We start from the raw sequence: 17,789 nt of genomic DNA on the forward strand, positions 1-17,789 counted from the left end.
TGAGGGAGAAGGATGGGGCCGTCTGCTTCCATACGGATGTACAGGTTGAAACCCCCCACATTGAGGGAGAAGGATGGGCCGTCGGCTTCCATACGGATGTACAGGTTGAAACCCCCCACATTGAGGGAGAAGGATGGGCCGTCGGCTTCCATACGGATGTACAGGTTGAAACCCCCCACATTGAGGGAGAAGGATGGGCCGTCGGCTTCCATACGGATGTACAGGTTGAAACCCCCCACATTGAGGGAAAAGGATGGGCTGTCCGCTTCCATACGGATGTACAGGTTGAAACCCCCATGGGGAAGCCCTGTCCTGTCATGTAGGGTTGCACGTGTTAACAATCGACTCAGGGCAGGGGGCTTGGTTTTCAGTTTGGGTGGTCTCTTTAAGGGCAGGAAAGCACCACACTCACTGGTCAGTCAGGTTGACCTAGGAGATGAGAGCAACCCACCGTGGTCACCCTAACTTGTTTCGCACGGGCCCGTAAACCCAGGGAGAAGCCAAATCTCCAGCTGCGTGGATGCTGACAGCGCCGATGGAAAAGCAGCAGCCTTGAGGACAAGGCGGCCTTCCGTGCAGCCCGGCCTCTTACCAGTTGTTCGCCATTGTAGTGTCCTTCAATTATGCGGTCGTAGGAGATGCCAACGGGTATGACCAGGATGTCCGGGATGGTGTTGGTGGACAGGGTGTCCACCACCACTGACAAAAGGCCCGCCCGGGCACAGGAGGTTTTGCCACTCCGGGAGCGCGTCCCTTCCAGGAAGATCTCCAGGAACTGCTGCTGTCGCAGGAGTTCAACAATGTGCTGGAACGCAGAAGGGGACAGAAGGCCGTGGAGCACCGCCCGGCCTGCCTCAGAACACCCTCGGCAAGGTCAACTCTTAAACTCCAACCACCCCAAACAGCACGGGCCAAACGCTGGAGTTCCTTGTCCAGTGAGCGAGGCCGCTCCTCCCAGGCTGCCTTTCGGTGATAGACAAAGCACAGGGCTCAAACCCGTTGCTAAGCAAAGCGCTCAGGTAACAAGGTGGTTACTAAATTGCAGCTAAGTCTCTTTTCCTCCTTCTGCTGTGAGGGCGGACACAATGGCCCGGGAGGCTAATGAGCGTGTACGTACCCCGTGGAGCAGCGCTCTATAGAGAACATCCTTCTGTCCATCCGGGGTTTCATCTAGCCTCCGTCGGATGAAAAAGCCCCCAAGCTTATGGATCAAGGTACTGTAGGTTCAAGAAGGCACAGATTAATGAGGTGCGAGGAAAAATGTAAACAGAGCAGTACAATCCAAAGGTGCCATAAGACATTTGGCAGGTGGTGGTAGACCAGGAGTGGTGTTGGGACCACCGACTGGATCCGTGGAGCCATTTTCCCTTTCCTGTATGAGGGACGGTTCTGCCATAAGCATTATTCCCTGACCCTCAGCATGTCCCTGCATCGAGTGAAGCCCGACAGTCCCCTTCAATTCCAAAGGAGTTTGTTTGCCTGAGATGTCAGCTCGCCATGGCTTAGACTCTCTCCTTCAGAGCGGCTGGTGGGTTCAAACTGCTGACCTTGTGCTGAGCAGTCCAAGCTGTAACCACTATGCAACCAGCAAATTCGTCTTACTAAGTACTTTTCCAGTCGCCACCTTCTGCTCTAAGACCACTACCAGAGCTTCAATGTAAGCCTTCGCCATTCTTTTTGGCCTGAATGATTGTAATAGAGCTGAAATCAAATGCCTTTAAAGACAGAATGAATGACCTGGTGACAAGCAAAGCTGAACTCAATGCTCCCAAGGGCAGACTCCAGGTTCTTCCTTGAGCTACTCAACCCAAGGTGAAACGATTCCTGTGAATTAACTCTATCCACTATGCAGTCCCCACCTCCTGCCTCTGACTGGCCCTTCCTCGTGGAGCCTACTTTCCACCCTGACCAAGTCATCAGCCAGCTCCCAGCCACACCGTGCTCTCGAATCCTCGCACACACTCTGCGTTATAACGGGAATGCCCACGTGTCCTAAAAGACAGGTACACATTCTACTGCAAACATTATGTGTGTCTAACACTATTAAATGGTGAGCTACCGTCCGAGTGTATGTGAATTCTGACTTGACATACCACCATCAATCCCAATGCCACCTCCCCATGTCTTAGCCCAGCACAATAATTTGCTATCATGTCTTGCTTGTGGACTTTCATCCATTTGACAAATATTGCCTGTAAAGTGTATGGGTTCATGATTCACCACATAGCTCCTATAAAATGCAGAAGTAACAATGATAATCTTAGGATTGTGTGGTATTTTTCACAATACACGTACATTACTATTTTAATAATGAAAGTGGGGTGCGGGGGTGAGGCTTGTGCCATCTTTACAATAGCACGGATCAGAAGGAGCATCAGGAAGCGCGTGGAAATTGTCCATGATCTTTTCCTGCCATTTTTCATGGACTCTTTGAAAACCCCACTCCCTCCCTCCCATCCCCACCCCCATGATAGCAAAATTCCAAAACACAATCTTTCTCCTAGCTTTGATTTCAAAATGAGCTGGCCTTACCTGAAGATGGGAATGTTGAGGTTATTGCCCGAGGCGATGTACGGGGCTTTGATGTTGTGGCAGAAGAGTGTGAAGGTGAGCAGCAGGTAGTCGATGTGGGACCTATGGACCGGCAGGAATATAAGCGGCAGGTTCATCTAGCAGAGGGGAAAACGCCAAGGTCACAATGCAAACGCAGAAACTAATCGGCCACCACAGCCGGCTTTGACTGTTAGGACCACTCAGACACTGGCTAGTCAGTAACCCTTCAAAAACATTTCCCTGTAACAGCTCAATGCCACCGAGTCGATTCTGACTCAGAGCGGCCCTAGACGACAAGGTAAAATGAACAGAGACTGGACTGCTTTAAGGGAGTAGAAAGCCTCATCTTTCTCTCATAAAGCGGCTGGTGGTTTTGAACTGCTGGCCTTGAGTTTAGCAGCCCAACACGTAACCACTCTGCCACCAGAGCTCCTTGTTAGTAATATGAATGTCCCTAAACTTAGAAATGACTCTACTGAAAGCTGAAGCAAAAGACAACACAAGCCAGGAGAGGGAGGAGCCAAGGGATGAGCACGGAGGTGTGGGGGTCAGGCCAAAAGTCACGTGTCTGTTGTGACCTGGGACCATTTCTTTAGAGAGCTGCGCTTCCATTTTCTCTTCTACACAACAGGCATGCTTCTACCTGACGTGCCAGGCTGCTGCCGAGCAACTTAGAAGGGAGCCCGCACAGAGCTGCTAATTCCTCCTCCACAATACACACTGGCTTGCCGTTACCACAGGTGGGGACAACCTCCCAACTGGCTTGAAATGCACCCCAGTTCAGGACATCCCACAAGACCCTTGTAAAACAGGCGGGGGAAGGAGGGAGAGGGTCTCAGAAATCCTTGCCTCGGTTGCAGCTTTGACCATCTCGAGCTGCCCCTTGTGGATCTGAATGTTCCAGAAGAAGCTGTTGAACAGTTTCAGCAGCACCCACCCCGTCAGTCTGCAAGAAAGGACGCGGTTTGCTGTCACGTGCGCGGGTACAGGTGACATACGCTTCTTGACTCTAAGAGGCTTTTGATGGGACTGAGCGTGTGTGAGCGAGTTATTTAACGTCTGGATTCAAAAAGCTGACTTTACCTAGACCCCATTCATAGATGTTTCTTACTTGAGATCACAATCAACATTTCGCTTGAGTGGCTCCAAAGCCAAAGAGCGAGTGGACGGCGAGGCCGCAGAACAAGTCCTTGACCCCCAGGCCGTGGATGAGGGACAGTGGGGCTCTGGCTGCTCTCAGGGAGCAGAAAGCTGTAGCGACACAATGTTCCCCCCCCCCCCCCCCACCGTGGGCAGAAGGGGAGTACTAGCCACCACAGCACTTGCTTCTTCCCGAGACGCTGAACATGGATGTAAAGGGGAGGCTGCCTTGGACATCGGAATTTGCTGAGACCTCTGTTGGGCAAAGGCCACTGTGATAGGAAAGGAAGGTGCGAGGCTTCGGGACGGATGGCTCTTGTGGAGAGCACGTCCCCTTGCCGGTGACTACCTGATCATTGCTGGGGAGACGGTGGCCACCATTTCCTGTAGGATCTTCTTGGCTCTCTTCTTCACCTTGCTGATGGCTTTCGATTGCTGCTGAGCCGAGCCGTCAGGGTTTAACTCGGCAGCCACCTCTGCGATCGCCTCTTGGACTCTGGGTTGGAAACGGAGAGGGAGAGAGATGACATCACGGGCTCGGGGTTGCCCCTGCACTCAGCAGCTCCCAAACCACAGCCGCCGGCCATAAAACAAGATGTGTCTTCCCTCTCGCTTGCGGTGGCGGGAGAGAACGAGCTTCGGGCAGGAAGGGCCTTTTCTGGGCAGCTATTAAACATTATGGATCTCCTACTCCTAGATCAATGACTCCCTGAGGCATCCAGGAGACCGACTTCAGAAGGTAACTCAAATGACCTGGGAGACAGCTAGGCGTGAGGGATTAGAGAAAAAGAAGGATCTCCCTTTAAGCAAGGTGCCTTGGTGGCACAGCGAGTTAAACACTGGCCTGCTAACTGAAAGGTTGGTGATTTGAAACTCCCTGGTGTGTTCCATGAAGAGGTATCTCTCAGACACTCAGAGAGCAGCAGTCTGGGCCTAAAGGCTCTCCTTAAGAATTGGAATGGGCTGGAGAGCCCTGGGTTCCTAGTTAATTGCTTTAAACATAAAAGCCAGAAGTACTCGTAGCCCACTGCTAACGGGGGATGATCTTTTTCTTTTGAAGAGCTCATTTACGTTTGATGTGCAGTGTGACACTGAATAGAACACCCTGTAAAGCAGCGGTTCTCCTGTGGAGATGTCTGGGGGACCGTCCCAAGTCCCCACTACTACATGGACACCTGCCTCTCCCCCCAAGAAGAAGTTATTTCAAAGGACGGCATTGAATCTGCAGCTCCGGGAGAGGGACATTTCTGATCCAAGCACAGGGGAGCAGATGAATGGGGAGGAGGAGAGAGTGGAGCACATCCTGGCCCACCAGGCCTTGAGGACGATGACCCCAATTAGAGCAGCCAGTCCACAGAGAGGACCACAGTGGCCGGCCCCACTATGAGACATGACGCCCCTCACTGACCTATAGCCCTACAGGGGACAACACTGGAGATACAGTGTGGGAATTGCACCCGATCTGATCGCACCATACTGAGGCAAAACACTAAGGGGGTGCAACAGAACAGCAAGGGAACAGAGGGACGAGGTCCCCAGGGAATGTTGAAGGTGGACTGGAAAAGACTCCTAAAGGCCAACAAACAATCCTTGATCTAACTACAAGCTTTTCTTTCTTGATGTGTTTTGTTTTTTGTCATTGGTTTGTTGTTGTTGCTGTTTGTTGCATATTGTTGCTTGGTTTTTCTCTGTCTTGTTTTTGTGCATGTTAGTATCTCTGCAGGTCTGTCTAAATAAGATAGGCTGGATGAACAATCTGGAGAAGAAAAAAGTGGGAATAACAGTTACGGGGGGAGGTGGGAGGAAAGGTAGTGGTGTTAACAAGCCCAGGGACAATGGAACAACAAGTGATCCAATTCGGTGGTGAGAAAGGTGTGGGAGGCCTGGTAGGGCATGATCAAGGGAAATGTAACCAAGAAGAATTGCTGAAACCAAGGTGGAGACTGAACATGATAGTGGGACAACAGGAAAGTCAAAGGAAATAGAGGAAAGAGCTAGGAGGCAAAGATCATTTACAGAAGTCTAGATAAAGGCATGTACATATGCAAATATATTTATATATGAGGATGGGGAAATAGATCTATGTGCATATATTTATAGGGTTAGTATTAAGGTAGCAGAAGGACAATGGGCCTCCACTCAAGTGCTCCCTCAATGCAAGAATACTTTCTTCTATTAAATTGGCATTCTATGATGCTCACCTTCCCGACACAACCCCTGAATACAAAGAGGGTGAACAACCAAATGTGGTGAAGAAAGCTGATGGTGCCCAGCTGTCAAAAGATATAGTGTCTGGGGTCTTAAAGACTTGAAGGTAAACAAGCAGCCATCTAGCTCAGAAGCAACAAAGCCCACATGGAAGAAGCACACCAGCCTGTGTGATCACAAGGTGTTGACGGGATCCGGTATCAGGCATCATCAGAACAAAAAATCGTATCATAGTGAATGAGCAGGGGAGTGCAGGGTGGAGACCCAAAGCACATTTGGACATCCCCTTACAGAAGGGCATGGGGAGGAGATGAGCCAGTCAGGTGCAATGTAGCAACAATGAAATGTACAACTTCCCTCTAGTTCCTAAATGCTTCCTCCTCCCCCATTATCATGATCCCAATTCTGCCTTACAAATCTGGCTAGACCAGAGGAAGTACACTGGTATACAGATAGGAACTGGAAACACAGGGAATCAAGGAAGGATGATCCCTTCAGGACTACTAGTGTAAGTGGCAATACTGGGAGGGTAGAGGAAAAGTGGGTTGGAAAGGGGGAACTGGTTACAAGGATCTACATGTGACCTCCTCCCTGGGGGACAGACAACAAAAAGTGGGTAAAGGGAGATGTTGGACAGGGAAAGACATGACAAAATAATAATTTATAAATTATTAAGGGTTCATGAGGGAGGGGGAACAGGGAGGGAGAATAAAAATGAGCAGCTGATGCCAGGGGCTTAGGTGGAGAGCAAATCTTTTGAGAATGGTGAGGTCAATGAATGTACAAAAGTACTTTACACAATTGACGTATGTAAGGATTGTGATCAGAGCTGTATGAGCCCCCAGTAAAACGATTTTAAAAATAAAAAAATAAATAACAGGCACTTATAATCTTAAAAAAAAAAAGCAGCAGTTCTCAACCTGTGAGTCAAGACCCCTTTGGGGGTCGAACGACCCTTTCACAGGGGTCACCCACTTCATAACAGTAGCAAAACGACAGTGATGAAGTAGCAATGAAAATAATTTTATGATTGGGGGGGTCACCACAACATGAGGACCTGTATTAAAGGGTTGCGGCATTAGGAAAGCTGAGAACTACTGGTGTCAAGTTTTCCAAGCGAGATCAAACTCGAAATCGGCATATACAAATAAGTCGTGAGGTTAAAAACAAACAAACTCACTGCCGGCAGGTAGATGCTGACTCATAACGACCCACTAGGAGAGTGCAGAACTGCCCCGGTGGGTTTCCAAGACTGTAACTCCTAGTGGGAGCAAAAGCCTCATCTTTCTCTCAGGCTGACTAGGGGTTTCAAACTGCTGACTTTGTGGTTCACAGGCCAATGCATAACCCACCAGGGCTCCTCGTGAGGTAAATGGGAAGGTTTAATCCAGTTGTATAAACCTTTCATCTGGTGTCAGAGATAAAGCACCACCTCTGATGAGCCCGGCTACTCGGCAACCTATCTGGATAGAAAGAAACATACTGAAGGGTGGTTTTTGTTGTTGACCAAGAAAAGAGCATCTATACACATCCCAGGGGGTTTCAAATAACTTGCTTCCTCCCTTCTGTCAGCTTCGGAGTTTAGACTCTGAAGTACAGCAAAACTCCACAATGCCAGGTGCTATGTCAACACACAAAAAGGCAAACTCCACAGGGAATAGGTAACACCCCAAGCCCATCGCTGGAGGTAGCATTTATTTCAGGCCAAGCAGTTGTATTATAGAAAACGGAACAAAGAACCCTGGAAATTGGTGCACCTTGGAGCTTCCTCTCACTTTTCCTGTATTAGAAATGTATTCCATTGTTAGCTGAGGAAATAAGACAGCTGCTCCCCAGCCTGTTCACCAGAGCCATGCACAGGCTCTCCTTCCTCCCCTGCTAGAAAACAGAAACCAACTAGAGCCAGAGGCCCAGAGAAATAAAAAATTAATAAAAGGATCCTACCCTCCCCTATGCCCACCACCCAGGTCCCGCCACCTGCCCTTTACGACGGCATCCGCCCCCTTACCTGCTGCTGTTCAAAACATTCTCCGTCACGTTGGTGGCGAACATGCCCTTATGGACATCTCGCTCCTGGACAAAAAGCACGTAAGAAAGACGTCTCGCGAGCCATCCTCGGTGTCTGCAAAGAGAAAACGGTTCAGCAAAGACGTACTGTCAGGTCACCCACAGCCCGCTGTGCACTTACACCGGGCTCTCCCTCCGTAGGAGTGAAGCCTACTCCCCTCTTCCTGAGGGCTGGGGTCCTGCAGCAGCCACCCCCTCACTGCTCCTACAGTTTCACTCCACGTGCACGGAATTCACACCTGAGATCGGTGGTTTCACACATGAATAGAGGTGTTTGGCAAATAACGGCCCTAATGTAAAAACACAAGGAAGACTGTGCGCTGGCTTTGTTAACGCCATGGCAAAGGCGGGTAGAGTGTGTACTGCAGCCTCCAAAGATCAAGTCTAGAACTCTTGTCCTAGCACGGCAAGAAACCCTGGTGGCTGAGGGGTTACCCATTTGGGCTGCTGACAACAAGGCCAGCAGATCGGAACTATTAGCCACTCCTGGGGAGAAAGATGAGGCTTTCTGCTCGGTAGAGAGTTTCAGTCTCAGAAACCCCCAGGGCCAGTTCTACCCTGCCCTGTGGGGTCACTAAGAGTCAATCGCAACTCGATGGCAGTGAGCTTGGTTTCTTGGTTTGAGTTTTTTCCCTAGCATGAAGGTCTGATTGTTCCCTTATGAAAAACTCCTCTCGGTCTCTGAGGTTCTCGATCAGCTGGGAGACAAGCCCAGGACTAGCCGGAGATCTGGCTAGTTAGCACCTGGCTCCAGGAAGTCTTTCTGGCATTTTTTTCCTAGTTTGAAACACATTGAACATCGCTCAGGGACAATACCTATTCCCTGGTGACAGCAGGTACGTGGTGTCTTGAGAAATCTAGATGAGGGTCTGGGGAGTAGATGTCAAAATAGGCATGAGAATGCTGCCGCCCCTCCTCACGTAATCATTTGAAACCCCGAGGGAAAATCACGGAAGCTTCATTCTCATTCTCTGACCAAGACCTGCTAAGAAAAAGTCACTGGTTCGGGAAAGAGGCAAGGGCCCTCACTGGAGGAGAAGTGCTTTGGAAGAACAACTTGTTCCTTTGACTCTCCTTCCTGTTACTCTCTCATACTGTCGGCACTTCGTTCTATGTTCAGAACAAACACTAGAATGTACGAAGGCCAAGCTCTCGATAGAGTCCCTTTGCAATGGAAGACTAAAGGGGTGTGTGTGTGTGTGTGTGTGTGTGTGTGTGTGTGTGAGAGAGAGAGAGAGAGAGAGAGAGAGAGAGAGAGAGAGAGAGAGAGAGAGAGAGATTGTATAAATGTCTAGGCTTTGCCTTGTGCAGCCCACTCACCAGCACGGTAGGTTCCGGCTGCCTGATCAAGGTAGCGGGTGCTCTTTGCCCAAGGCAGGCAACAAAGGAACCCTATGGCTTTATATGTAAAGTGTCTTTTTATGTAAAAAAGAAGACACTTTCTGGGACCCCTTTTCTGAGCATTGTACTCAGATCACCCCAGAACAAGGAGGGTGGCGGGAGAATCAATGAGACAGTCTCCTCTTTCAGTGTCAAAGTTCAAAGAGAAAGTGAACAAGTGAGACAAAGGTAGCCTAGAAAGGAAGGCAAAAGTGTATTTATTGGTTGGATAAAAGCCAAAGCCAGTTAACTCATGCTATACGTGCAGGTATCATAACACTCATCCACCACCTTCTGTCATCAAAACCAAGAGGGAGACTGGTACACATGATGAAGTGCCCGGCTGACACAGAAAGGGTGCTGGGTGCACCCAGCTGTTCCCTGAGGAAAAGGCCTGCAGATCTGCTCCAGGGAAAAGTGAAGCCCATCCTGGGGGCAGCTCAGCTCTGTAATATGAGATCCTGAGTCTAAAATGACCCAATGGCACCTCATAACAGCAGCAGTATCCCCGGAAAGCAAAGAGGCGACATCAGAAAGGACTTCAATTTAAGTATTTGATTTCTTGGGTCCAATTTTTTTCAGCGAATTTCTAGTATTGTTCATCACTTTAGCCTATTCATTACCTCCTGAAAGCATCTCTTAGACACAAAGGGACTAGACTACCAGTCGGTGGTCTTGCCAGAGATTACACACAGCCTCCCTACGCTCTTTCTTAGGCCTGTTTGCAGTTCACTCTGGGGCCAACTGCCCTGGTCCCCATAAACAAGGAAGGTAGAAGGAAGAATTCCTAGGAAACCTTCAAAAACTTCACTCATTGCTATCGAGTTGAATGCTGACTCCTGGTGACTCTACCGGACAGGGTAGAACTGCCCCTGTGGGTTTCCAAGTCTGTAGAAAGCCTCATTTTTCTCCTGTGGAGCAGCTGAGGGTTGCAAACTGCTGACCTTGTGGTTAACAGCCCCACGCGTCGGCATTACACTACCAGGGCTCCTGGAGGAAGTTGTAAGTGAAGGCACATGTGCTCAAGAGAAGACAACATTTTCTAACACCCTGCATGTAGATTTGGCAGACATAAATCACTTACACATTTCTTTACGGATAAGACAACCATTTGTAGGTCACAAGACATTCAAGCTCACATCTCTTTCCCCACAAATCGTTACCACATTTTGGCATATGTATCAGATGCATAACCGATGCACGCGTGACTAAATTCAAACTGCGAGCAAAAGCTGCATTGTTAGGAACGTCTGTGTGAAATAACTACAGCATAACAGTCATCGGGCCCTCAGGTGGCTCCTTCATACAGAGCCTCGATCGAGTCAACAGCTCCTATGCGTGTAACTTTTAAGAAATAAAGGAAACGTATCTCCCAGTGTGTGGATGGCCTATCGTGCAGTATGTCCTTTGAGACAGATTAACATATAGAAATGCCTTTTACCTCGTGTGCGTTTCATTGATATAGATAACATTCCGCAGGCCCAATGCCGGGATGCTGGGGTTGAAGAACTTCTCCTACAAAACACACCAAAAAAAAAAAAAGATGGAAGCATACAGCTGAATTAGTAACAGAGAGCTAGCGTACCAGTTCTTCGATGGCTCTGAAAACACACAACACAAAATTCAATGGTGCTCCACCAACCTAAGTGATTTGGGGGTGGGGGGGGATGTGCTGTTGTGTTTTTAATTAAAAAGTACTCTTTACCCTTTCATAAAAGTCACAAATCAAAATGAATCCTAAAGCCCTTTACAGGAGCTAGAGGGCATTCCCCTTCTTGCCCTTTGGCCAAGCTTGGAAGCATTGAACTTACAGGGAGCACTAAGTCCGTGGTGGGAATGTTGGAGATGGTAGCATTCCCACAATAGCAGGCCCTATGCTAAAAGCCATAGATTTATCATGAGATTATCACTCCCCCAATGATCCTGCCGCACAAGATTATGGGGCTGGCTAAAGGTCACCCTCTCTCCCTGTAACCTTGAACAAGAATCTGAGAGTGCTGCGGAAAGAGAAAGCCTACAGCTGTCCAGGTGGGCAGCAGGCTCAGAGGGCCACAGATCAATGCTGAGACAGCCTTGGGTGCCCTCAATAAAAGTGTAAAATGACTTAAGGAACTCTCTTTAAAGAAGAAAAACACAGGCTTTCAAAGCAAGGGCAACAAAATATTTCTAAAAATCACTATTCCCATTTGTTTTGCCTGTAGGATTTCCATACACTAGAAGCTATTTTTTTTCCATTTTTAAGTTAATAATTAGAATATTTGCTGGTACAAACTATTTTCTATGAACAGCCACTGAAGAAATTTAAGAACAAATCCTATTTTCACAAGCCAAACTCAGTTATCTATTCTACTAACCACCCACTTCACTCCGAACCACCACCACCAATAATCTCGCCTTCTCTCTTTCGACTTAAGAACCCTTTAGAGTTGATGCAGTCTTCTTTCGGTTGTTTACACCCTTCAAAATTAGAATTCAGTGAAAGGTCAGGTCTAAAATGAAGAGCCACATGACCTACTATTTAAGTCCTTCTTTCCATTGTCCTTTTCCTCTGAACTGGCCTGGCTCCTAGACTAGAAACTGCCATGAGCCCTCAAAGCAACCGACGTCTCACAAGAAGGCATGCTTATTTTTGTCAAGGCACTCTTGGGCAGAGCTGGCCATTCCACATGGACTGCTTGGGTTCTGGACCAATCTTTCCCACGTAGGTAAATCCCTTTATACCAGGTAAAGAGTCTGCCCACTGCCAAGCCAAGCCTGAGGAGAAAAATCCAGGCAGAACCACCAGCTGTTCTTACAGATCACAGGTAACCTTTGTACAGTTCAGGTGAACCTTGGGTCAGGACTCTGCACTCATTCCTCTCCTGAACCATCCTCAACGGCACACTCAGCTTTCAGTCCATGCTTCTCAAAGCGATACATGGAAGTGCTGGCATGGCTTGTCTTCTATGTTTGTTTGACCAAAATACAAGTCACGTACACAACACATTCTCTCTCTCTCTCTCTCTCTCTCTCTCTCTCTCTCTCTCTCTCTCTCTCTCTCACACACACACACACACACACACACACACACACATATTCTGCAGCAAACCTTCACCTAACATGTCAGTGGCCAGCCTTTGCTACCACATAGTCAGCCGACACCCCCAGGAAGGGAACTTTGGAGCAGGAAGAGCAAAGCCATGCCACCGTCTTCCATGCTTTGCCATCCAGTTGGTCCTCGCCATCCTGCTGGGATCCTGATGGGAAGTGCTAACGCTGTCCCACATCTGGAAGTAACCTGGCAGGTCCCCGCCAGCTCTGGGGAAGGGAACTAAACGTACAATCCACTGTCCCCTAGAGCTACACCAGAGCTAAACGGGAGCCAGCCTCGTCCCTCGCGTCAGCTCCAGGACCCAATAGTGACTGAACAAGCGAATGGAGGGAAGCAGAAAGAGATCATCTTGACTTGCAGGATATGGATTCTAACAGGCCTCGCTTCTAAACACGAAGTAAGTCCCTTGAGGGGCGCAGTAACAAAGGTGCAGCGTCTGAAGGACGGCCCCGCAGTCCCGGGGACTGGCGCAAGTCGAAAGCAGCAGCAGCCTTACCCAGCTCTGCGGGGTGCAGACGTAGCAGCAGCGGCCGACGAAGGGCCGCTTCCGCCCCATGAAGCTTTCCTTCCATTTTAAAGTTGCAGATCTGAAGACTGTGGGTCTGAAATTACACTCACCCTAATTTTTAAAAAAAAGGAGAGAAAAAAAAAAGGGTCTCAACGGCAAGCATACAGTTGAGCATGGAGACAAAGGTGTGTCAGGGCGGCGGGAAGCGTGCTACATCGGTGTTCTCTTGGTGACATCTGGATAACTGGTTGTGTCATTCAGGAGACTCACCATTTAGAACAGAGCCTGGCACTTCAGCCAAAACATGAGTGCCTACTGGGGGCATGGAGACCTAGGTGCTGGACTGGTCACCACAAAGTCGGGATCCACTCCCAGGGGAAAGATGTGCTTATCTGTTCCCATGCAGAGCCACGAGCACAGAAACCCTGGATAGGGTTGCTATGAGTCAGCACTGACTCAATGGCAGTGGATTTGGGGTTTAAGAAAGGGACCTCATCATCCATCATTGCCACCGACTCAGTTGTAACTCACACCAATCCGACAGGCCAGGGTCTAACTGCCCTGGGGGTTTGTGAGACTGTAAATCTATACAGGAGTAGAAAGCCTTTCTCCCAGGGAACACGGATGGTTTTGAACTGCTGACCTTGTGGTTAGCAGCCTAGCATGTAGCCACTTCCCCCTTTAACAGAGGTGTGACCTGCTCATAACAACTGCACATTCAAAACAGCACTCAAAGCTTTAACAAGTATTGTAAAGGTCACACAGACTTGTGGTCACCCAAAACCAACCCCACTGTTAGCAAGTGGACCTTGACCATAGCAACCTGATAGGACTGAGCAGAATTGCCCCTTTGGGTTTCCAAGACTTTAAATCTCTACAGAGCAGACAATCTCCTCTTTCTCCCAGAGTGATTGGTGAGTTTGGCCCACTCCATCTCTCAGCCACGACACCCCCCCGGCTGTAGCAGGATGACTAACTCCTGGTGCTGAGAGTCAACCTTCCTCCCTGCTAGGTCCCCATGATGGAACTACCAAGCTCTGATGTCCTGAGCCGCCCAAAATAGTTCACTTTCGATAAAAACCCAGGGGAATATAAATACCAAGAACAGGGCTTGATCTCACCAGGGCAGCTTCTGGCTGGATTGAAACACTAGCTGCCACTGTCCACTTCGAGTCACACCCTGCTCTACACTCTGAATCTTTCTCTTAACTTCCTGCTCCTCGGCGGCTCAGACCCCACTGAGACAAGCTCCTCAAGCACAAGCCAGGGCAACCACCACACCATCTTGGTTTTTTAGACCAAGCAGAACATCTCTAATGGTTAAAGCATGTCCCAGGTGAGGGCACTTCAAAATGTTCCCGGAGAAGTGACGGTCTCCTTTAATTCCATTTTTTTTCCAAGAATTTTTGAAGCTGCTCTTTCGTTATCCCGGAACAGGGGAGACAATACATGCCTGTTTTCTGCAGTGATTCCAACTTGTCATGTACTCTTTTTTCTATCGACTGGAATTTTGTTCGATTTTTACAACTGACTACTTTTTATTTACTTCTTTGAAAATTGTTTTTAATTCGTTGGCCTTTTGATATGCTTTTACGACTTGCGAGCTGAAATAACATTGATTTCCATTACAAAATCCTTGCTTGTTTAAAAGAAAGAAAAACCCGAAGAAAACTAAATACTGAGAGAAAAAAGGGGGGAAGTTGCCTAATCATCAGACGACCTAAGAGCAGCCCAATGGATGGGCACATTGGCTGCAACGATGGGCTCCAACTTAGGAACAATTCTGCGGCTGGAAGGAATGCAGGCAGTGTTTCATTGGGTGAAGCTCAGGGTTCCTGGGAGTTGGACAACAACCATTAGAAACAGTTACTAGCAGCATCCTGGGTGGTTGGTTTGGCTTTGCCCCTCCCCCGATGCCATAAGCAATAGTGTCCTGCTTTCCAACACAAGTACCAGACTGAAATGTCCTACCTTTTCCATGCTGGCATAGTGCATTACTTGATAGGCTCTAAACTTTAAGACCGGTAGTTCGAAACTACCAACCGATCCGTGGGAGAAAGAGGAGGCTGTCTGCTCCAGTGGCGATTCACAGCCTCAGAAACCCAGAGGCAGTTGACTCTGTCCTCTAGGGTTGCTATGAGTCAGAATTGCCTCGATGGTGAGGTTTTTTGGAACTCTGCCCACACAGCAAATGAATTTTTTAAATGGGATGCAATGCCCACCCGTTCTATAGTTCCTAAACTCTGATACAATGTTGCACCTGCAAGAGCAACATTTAAATTAACATCTGTCCAGGCTTGTAACACTTTACACTCAACTCACCCATTCCTCGCTTGTGTGCTTACACCGACCAACACTGTACTCGGATGAATTTGGCAGGTAAGAAACATCAATGGCGCCAAGAGTCAGTGCAGATTCGTCCATGTCACAAACTGTAACTCCCAAATCGTGTGCTACAAAAGAAAAAAAAAGGACACCCCTGAAATTAATGGTGTCGCCCAGTGGGATAAATCTTGGATTTCTAAGTAAGCTCTACATAATTTTATTCCACAGGAGGTAATTAAGTGAACTTCCACAATATGCAGTCCAAGTGTAAACACTGGCTTTGATGTACTTACATTGCCCTGAACCAAATGGAAAACTAAGTAGATATTTGTAGCCTTCAGCTTCCGGAACAGAGATTAAACAAACAAAGTAGCTAGTGATCATCATTTGCAAGGGCACCAGTGCAAACACCAGGTGCCTTTGAGCTGATTCCATAGAGTTGTCAGTGGCCGGCTTGGTTCGGGAAGTAGATCGCCAAGCCTTTCTTCCACGGCACTTCTGAATGGACTGGAACCTACAGCCTTTTGGCTAGCAGTCAAGAGTGTTAGCCATCTGCACTGCCCCAGAGATTGCAACTGTGAATAATGGTTTATTTGGGGCCGATGCTGAAGGATGTTCTTCATTTGTGTTACCAGCTGATGGCTCCATGGGAAATAAGGGAATGTGTTTCCTGAAATGAGCACATATCACATACGAGGCACAAAAGCAGATCCTTTTCAGGGTCTCTTTCTGCAAAATGAGCCAAGGCAACTAAGGCTCCTCTAAAGTTTCCCTCTCAAACGGAATTAAGCTCTCAATTGGCATAGAAAATAACAATGTTTCATTGAAACACTATACTTTCAATGCAGTCCTTAAAGCTCCAAAGCAAAAGCATACGATCTTCAGTGATAAGGTACTTAGAACCATTTCCAGTAAATCCTCTATTTTCCTAAGGAAAATGTTCACTCATCGCGAATCCCCCTGAAGAGGGCAGGTCGTAACCTAAAATCAAAATGCTTTCTAACATAACCTCTATGGTCGCATTGTTGTTGTGCGTTTTCCTCAATCCTCTGATGATCTTCAGTTACCTTTTTTGTAATTCCAAAAGGTTCCCGTCCAGATGAAGAGCCCCCTGGCTCGTTTATTCGGATTCTTTGCAGATTGGCCAGCAGCGACTGTTCTGAAGCAGCAGAACTTACCCACCCTTGACAACTTCACCTGCGTAACCACAGACAACCTTACGTGCGCAATCTCACTGCTTTGCAGTGACAGAACGGCAAAGCATTACACCTGGCTCCAAAGTCCTGCTAGATCCTGAAGGAAAACCTCAGCACTCACCCCTCCCTCTCCAGTGCAGGCAAACGTCCCCACGACAGAGGGAGCCCGCTGCTGCGGAAAGCAGGGCCCAGGGAGATTGGAGGGAGGGGGCGGGGGAAAAGACTACCAATGGGAAGTCCAAGCTTGGCTCCGCCCCTCTACCCACAGAGTTTACCCAAGGTCAAGGAGTAAAAAAAAAAAAAAGATTAAAAACTCCGGGGAGCCAGGCAGCGTGGGCTGCGGTGAGACAAGGGTGAGTTCTGAAAGGGACAGGGAGAGATCCGACCAGTCCACCGCCACAGGCCAGCTGCGCGACTGAAGGCAAGTTGGCCAACTTCTTATGCCTGGTTTCCGTCTGGAAAATGGGAATCGGATAGATTTTTTTTTTTCCCTCCAGAGTTGCTGGGAAGAATGCATACACACAGAGCGCCCAGCACAGAGTGGGGAACACAGCGAGCGCCCAATCCAACTCGTGGTGGCTGTCGTTTTGGGATGGCACCCAGTGCCAGCACCTCACCGAGCACCCCTGCCGCCTTAATGCCCAAAACCCATGCCTCGAGGACCCGGAGTGAGGGGCACCGGCACCTTGAGGTGCTTAGGCTACTGAGTCCCCAAGCCTGCCCTCCTCCCCAGGGGACATCGGAGCCCCAGCCGGAGCTCCCCGAGGAGTGGCCAACCCGGGCCCCCGACTCCGGCACTAGCAGACCCAGTGCTGGGGGAGAGGGGCTGGGGGAGCATTGCTCCGGAGTAAGGACAGGGGGACAGGGACAGCGCGGGCGACTAGCAGGAGTCGCGCCCACGTCCTGCGGGGAAGGGTGAGCAAGCACGCACCTGTCCTGGCGCTGCGGGCCCCCAGCAGCCGCCCGTGCCCGCTCCCGCGCCCGCGCCGCCCGCGGCTCGCTCCGCAGGCTGCCTCCTCCTGCGGCTGCAGCAGCGGCTCACACTTCAAGGCTCCGCCGCCCGCCGGCGCCTGCTGCAAGGTCGCGCCCTGATGACGCAAATGCCCAAACGGCGCGGCGGTGACACGCCGGCGCCGCCGAGCCCTGCGGTTGGAGAGGGCCGGGATGGCGGGGGGGCGGGGGTGGAGGGGTGGGAGTGGAGTGCTCCAGGAGAGGGGTGGGGCCTCTGGGCGGGGCCTAGGCGCGGGGCCCCGCGGCTGCTGGAGGTGCCACCGCGGAGGGTCTAGTTGGCCCATGCCCGCACGCACTCCTGCAAGTGCCC

At 49.5% G+C, this 17,789-nt stretch overlaps 1 protein-coding gene across 1 annotated transcript in view; it reads right to left on the minus strand.

Moving 5' to 3' along the window:
* The window catches only part of GPAM (glycerol-3-phosphate acyltransferase, mitochondrial), a 36,615-nt gene extending 19,064 nt beyond the window's left edge, over positions 1-17,551 (minus strand). Inside the window, exons 1-10 of the mRNA XM_075533544.1 lie at positions 17,400-17,551; positions 15,270-15,400; positions 12,936-13,058; positions 10,790-10,863; positions 7,910-8,023; positions 4,043-4,189; positions 3,403-3,499; positions 2,533-2,669; positions 1,118-1,217; positions 593-805 (exon numbers count right to left, since the gene is read on the minus strand). Of these exons, the coding sequence (XP_075389659.1) occupies positions 593-805; positions 1,118-1,217; positions 2,533-2,669; positions 3,403-3,499; positions 4,043-4,189; positions 7,910-8,023; positions 10,790-10,863; positions 12,936-13,058; positions 15,270-15,371 (1,107 nt within the window). The 5' untranslated portion in view covers positions 15,372-15,400; positions 17,400-17,551. The remainder of the gene's footprint in view (positions 1-592; positions 806-1,117; positions 1,218-2,532; positions 2,670-3,402; positions 3,500-4,042; positions 4,190-7,909; positions 8,024-10,789; positions 10,864-12,935; positions 13,059-15,269; positions 15,401-17,399) is intronic.
* Positions 17,552-17,789: the final 238 nt, after the last annotated feature.

The sequence above is a fragment of the Tenrec ecaudatus genome, chromosome 16, assembly GCF_050624435.1.
Source record: "Tenrec ecaudatus isolate mTenEca1 chromosome 16, mTenEca1.hap1, whole genome shotgun sequence".
In the NCBI taxonomy this organism is placed as follows: Eukaryota; Metazoa; Chordata; class Mammalia; order Afrosoricida; family Tenrecidae; genus Tenrec; species Tenrec ecaudatus.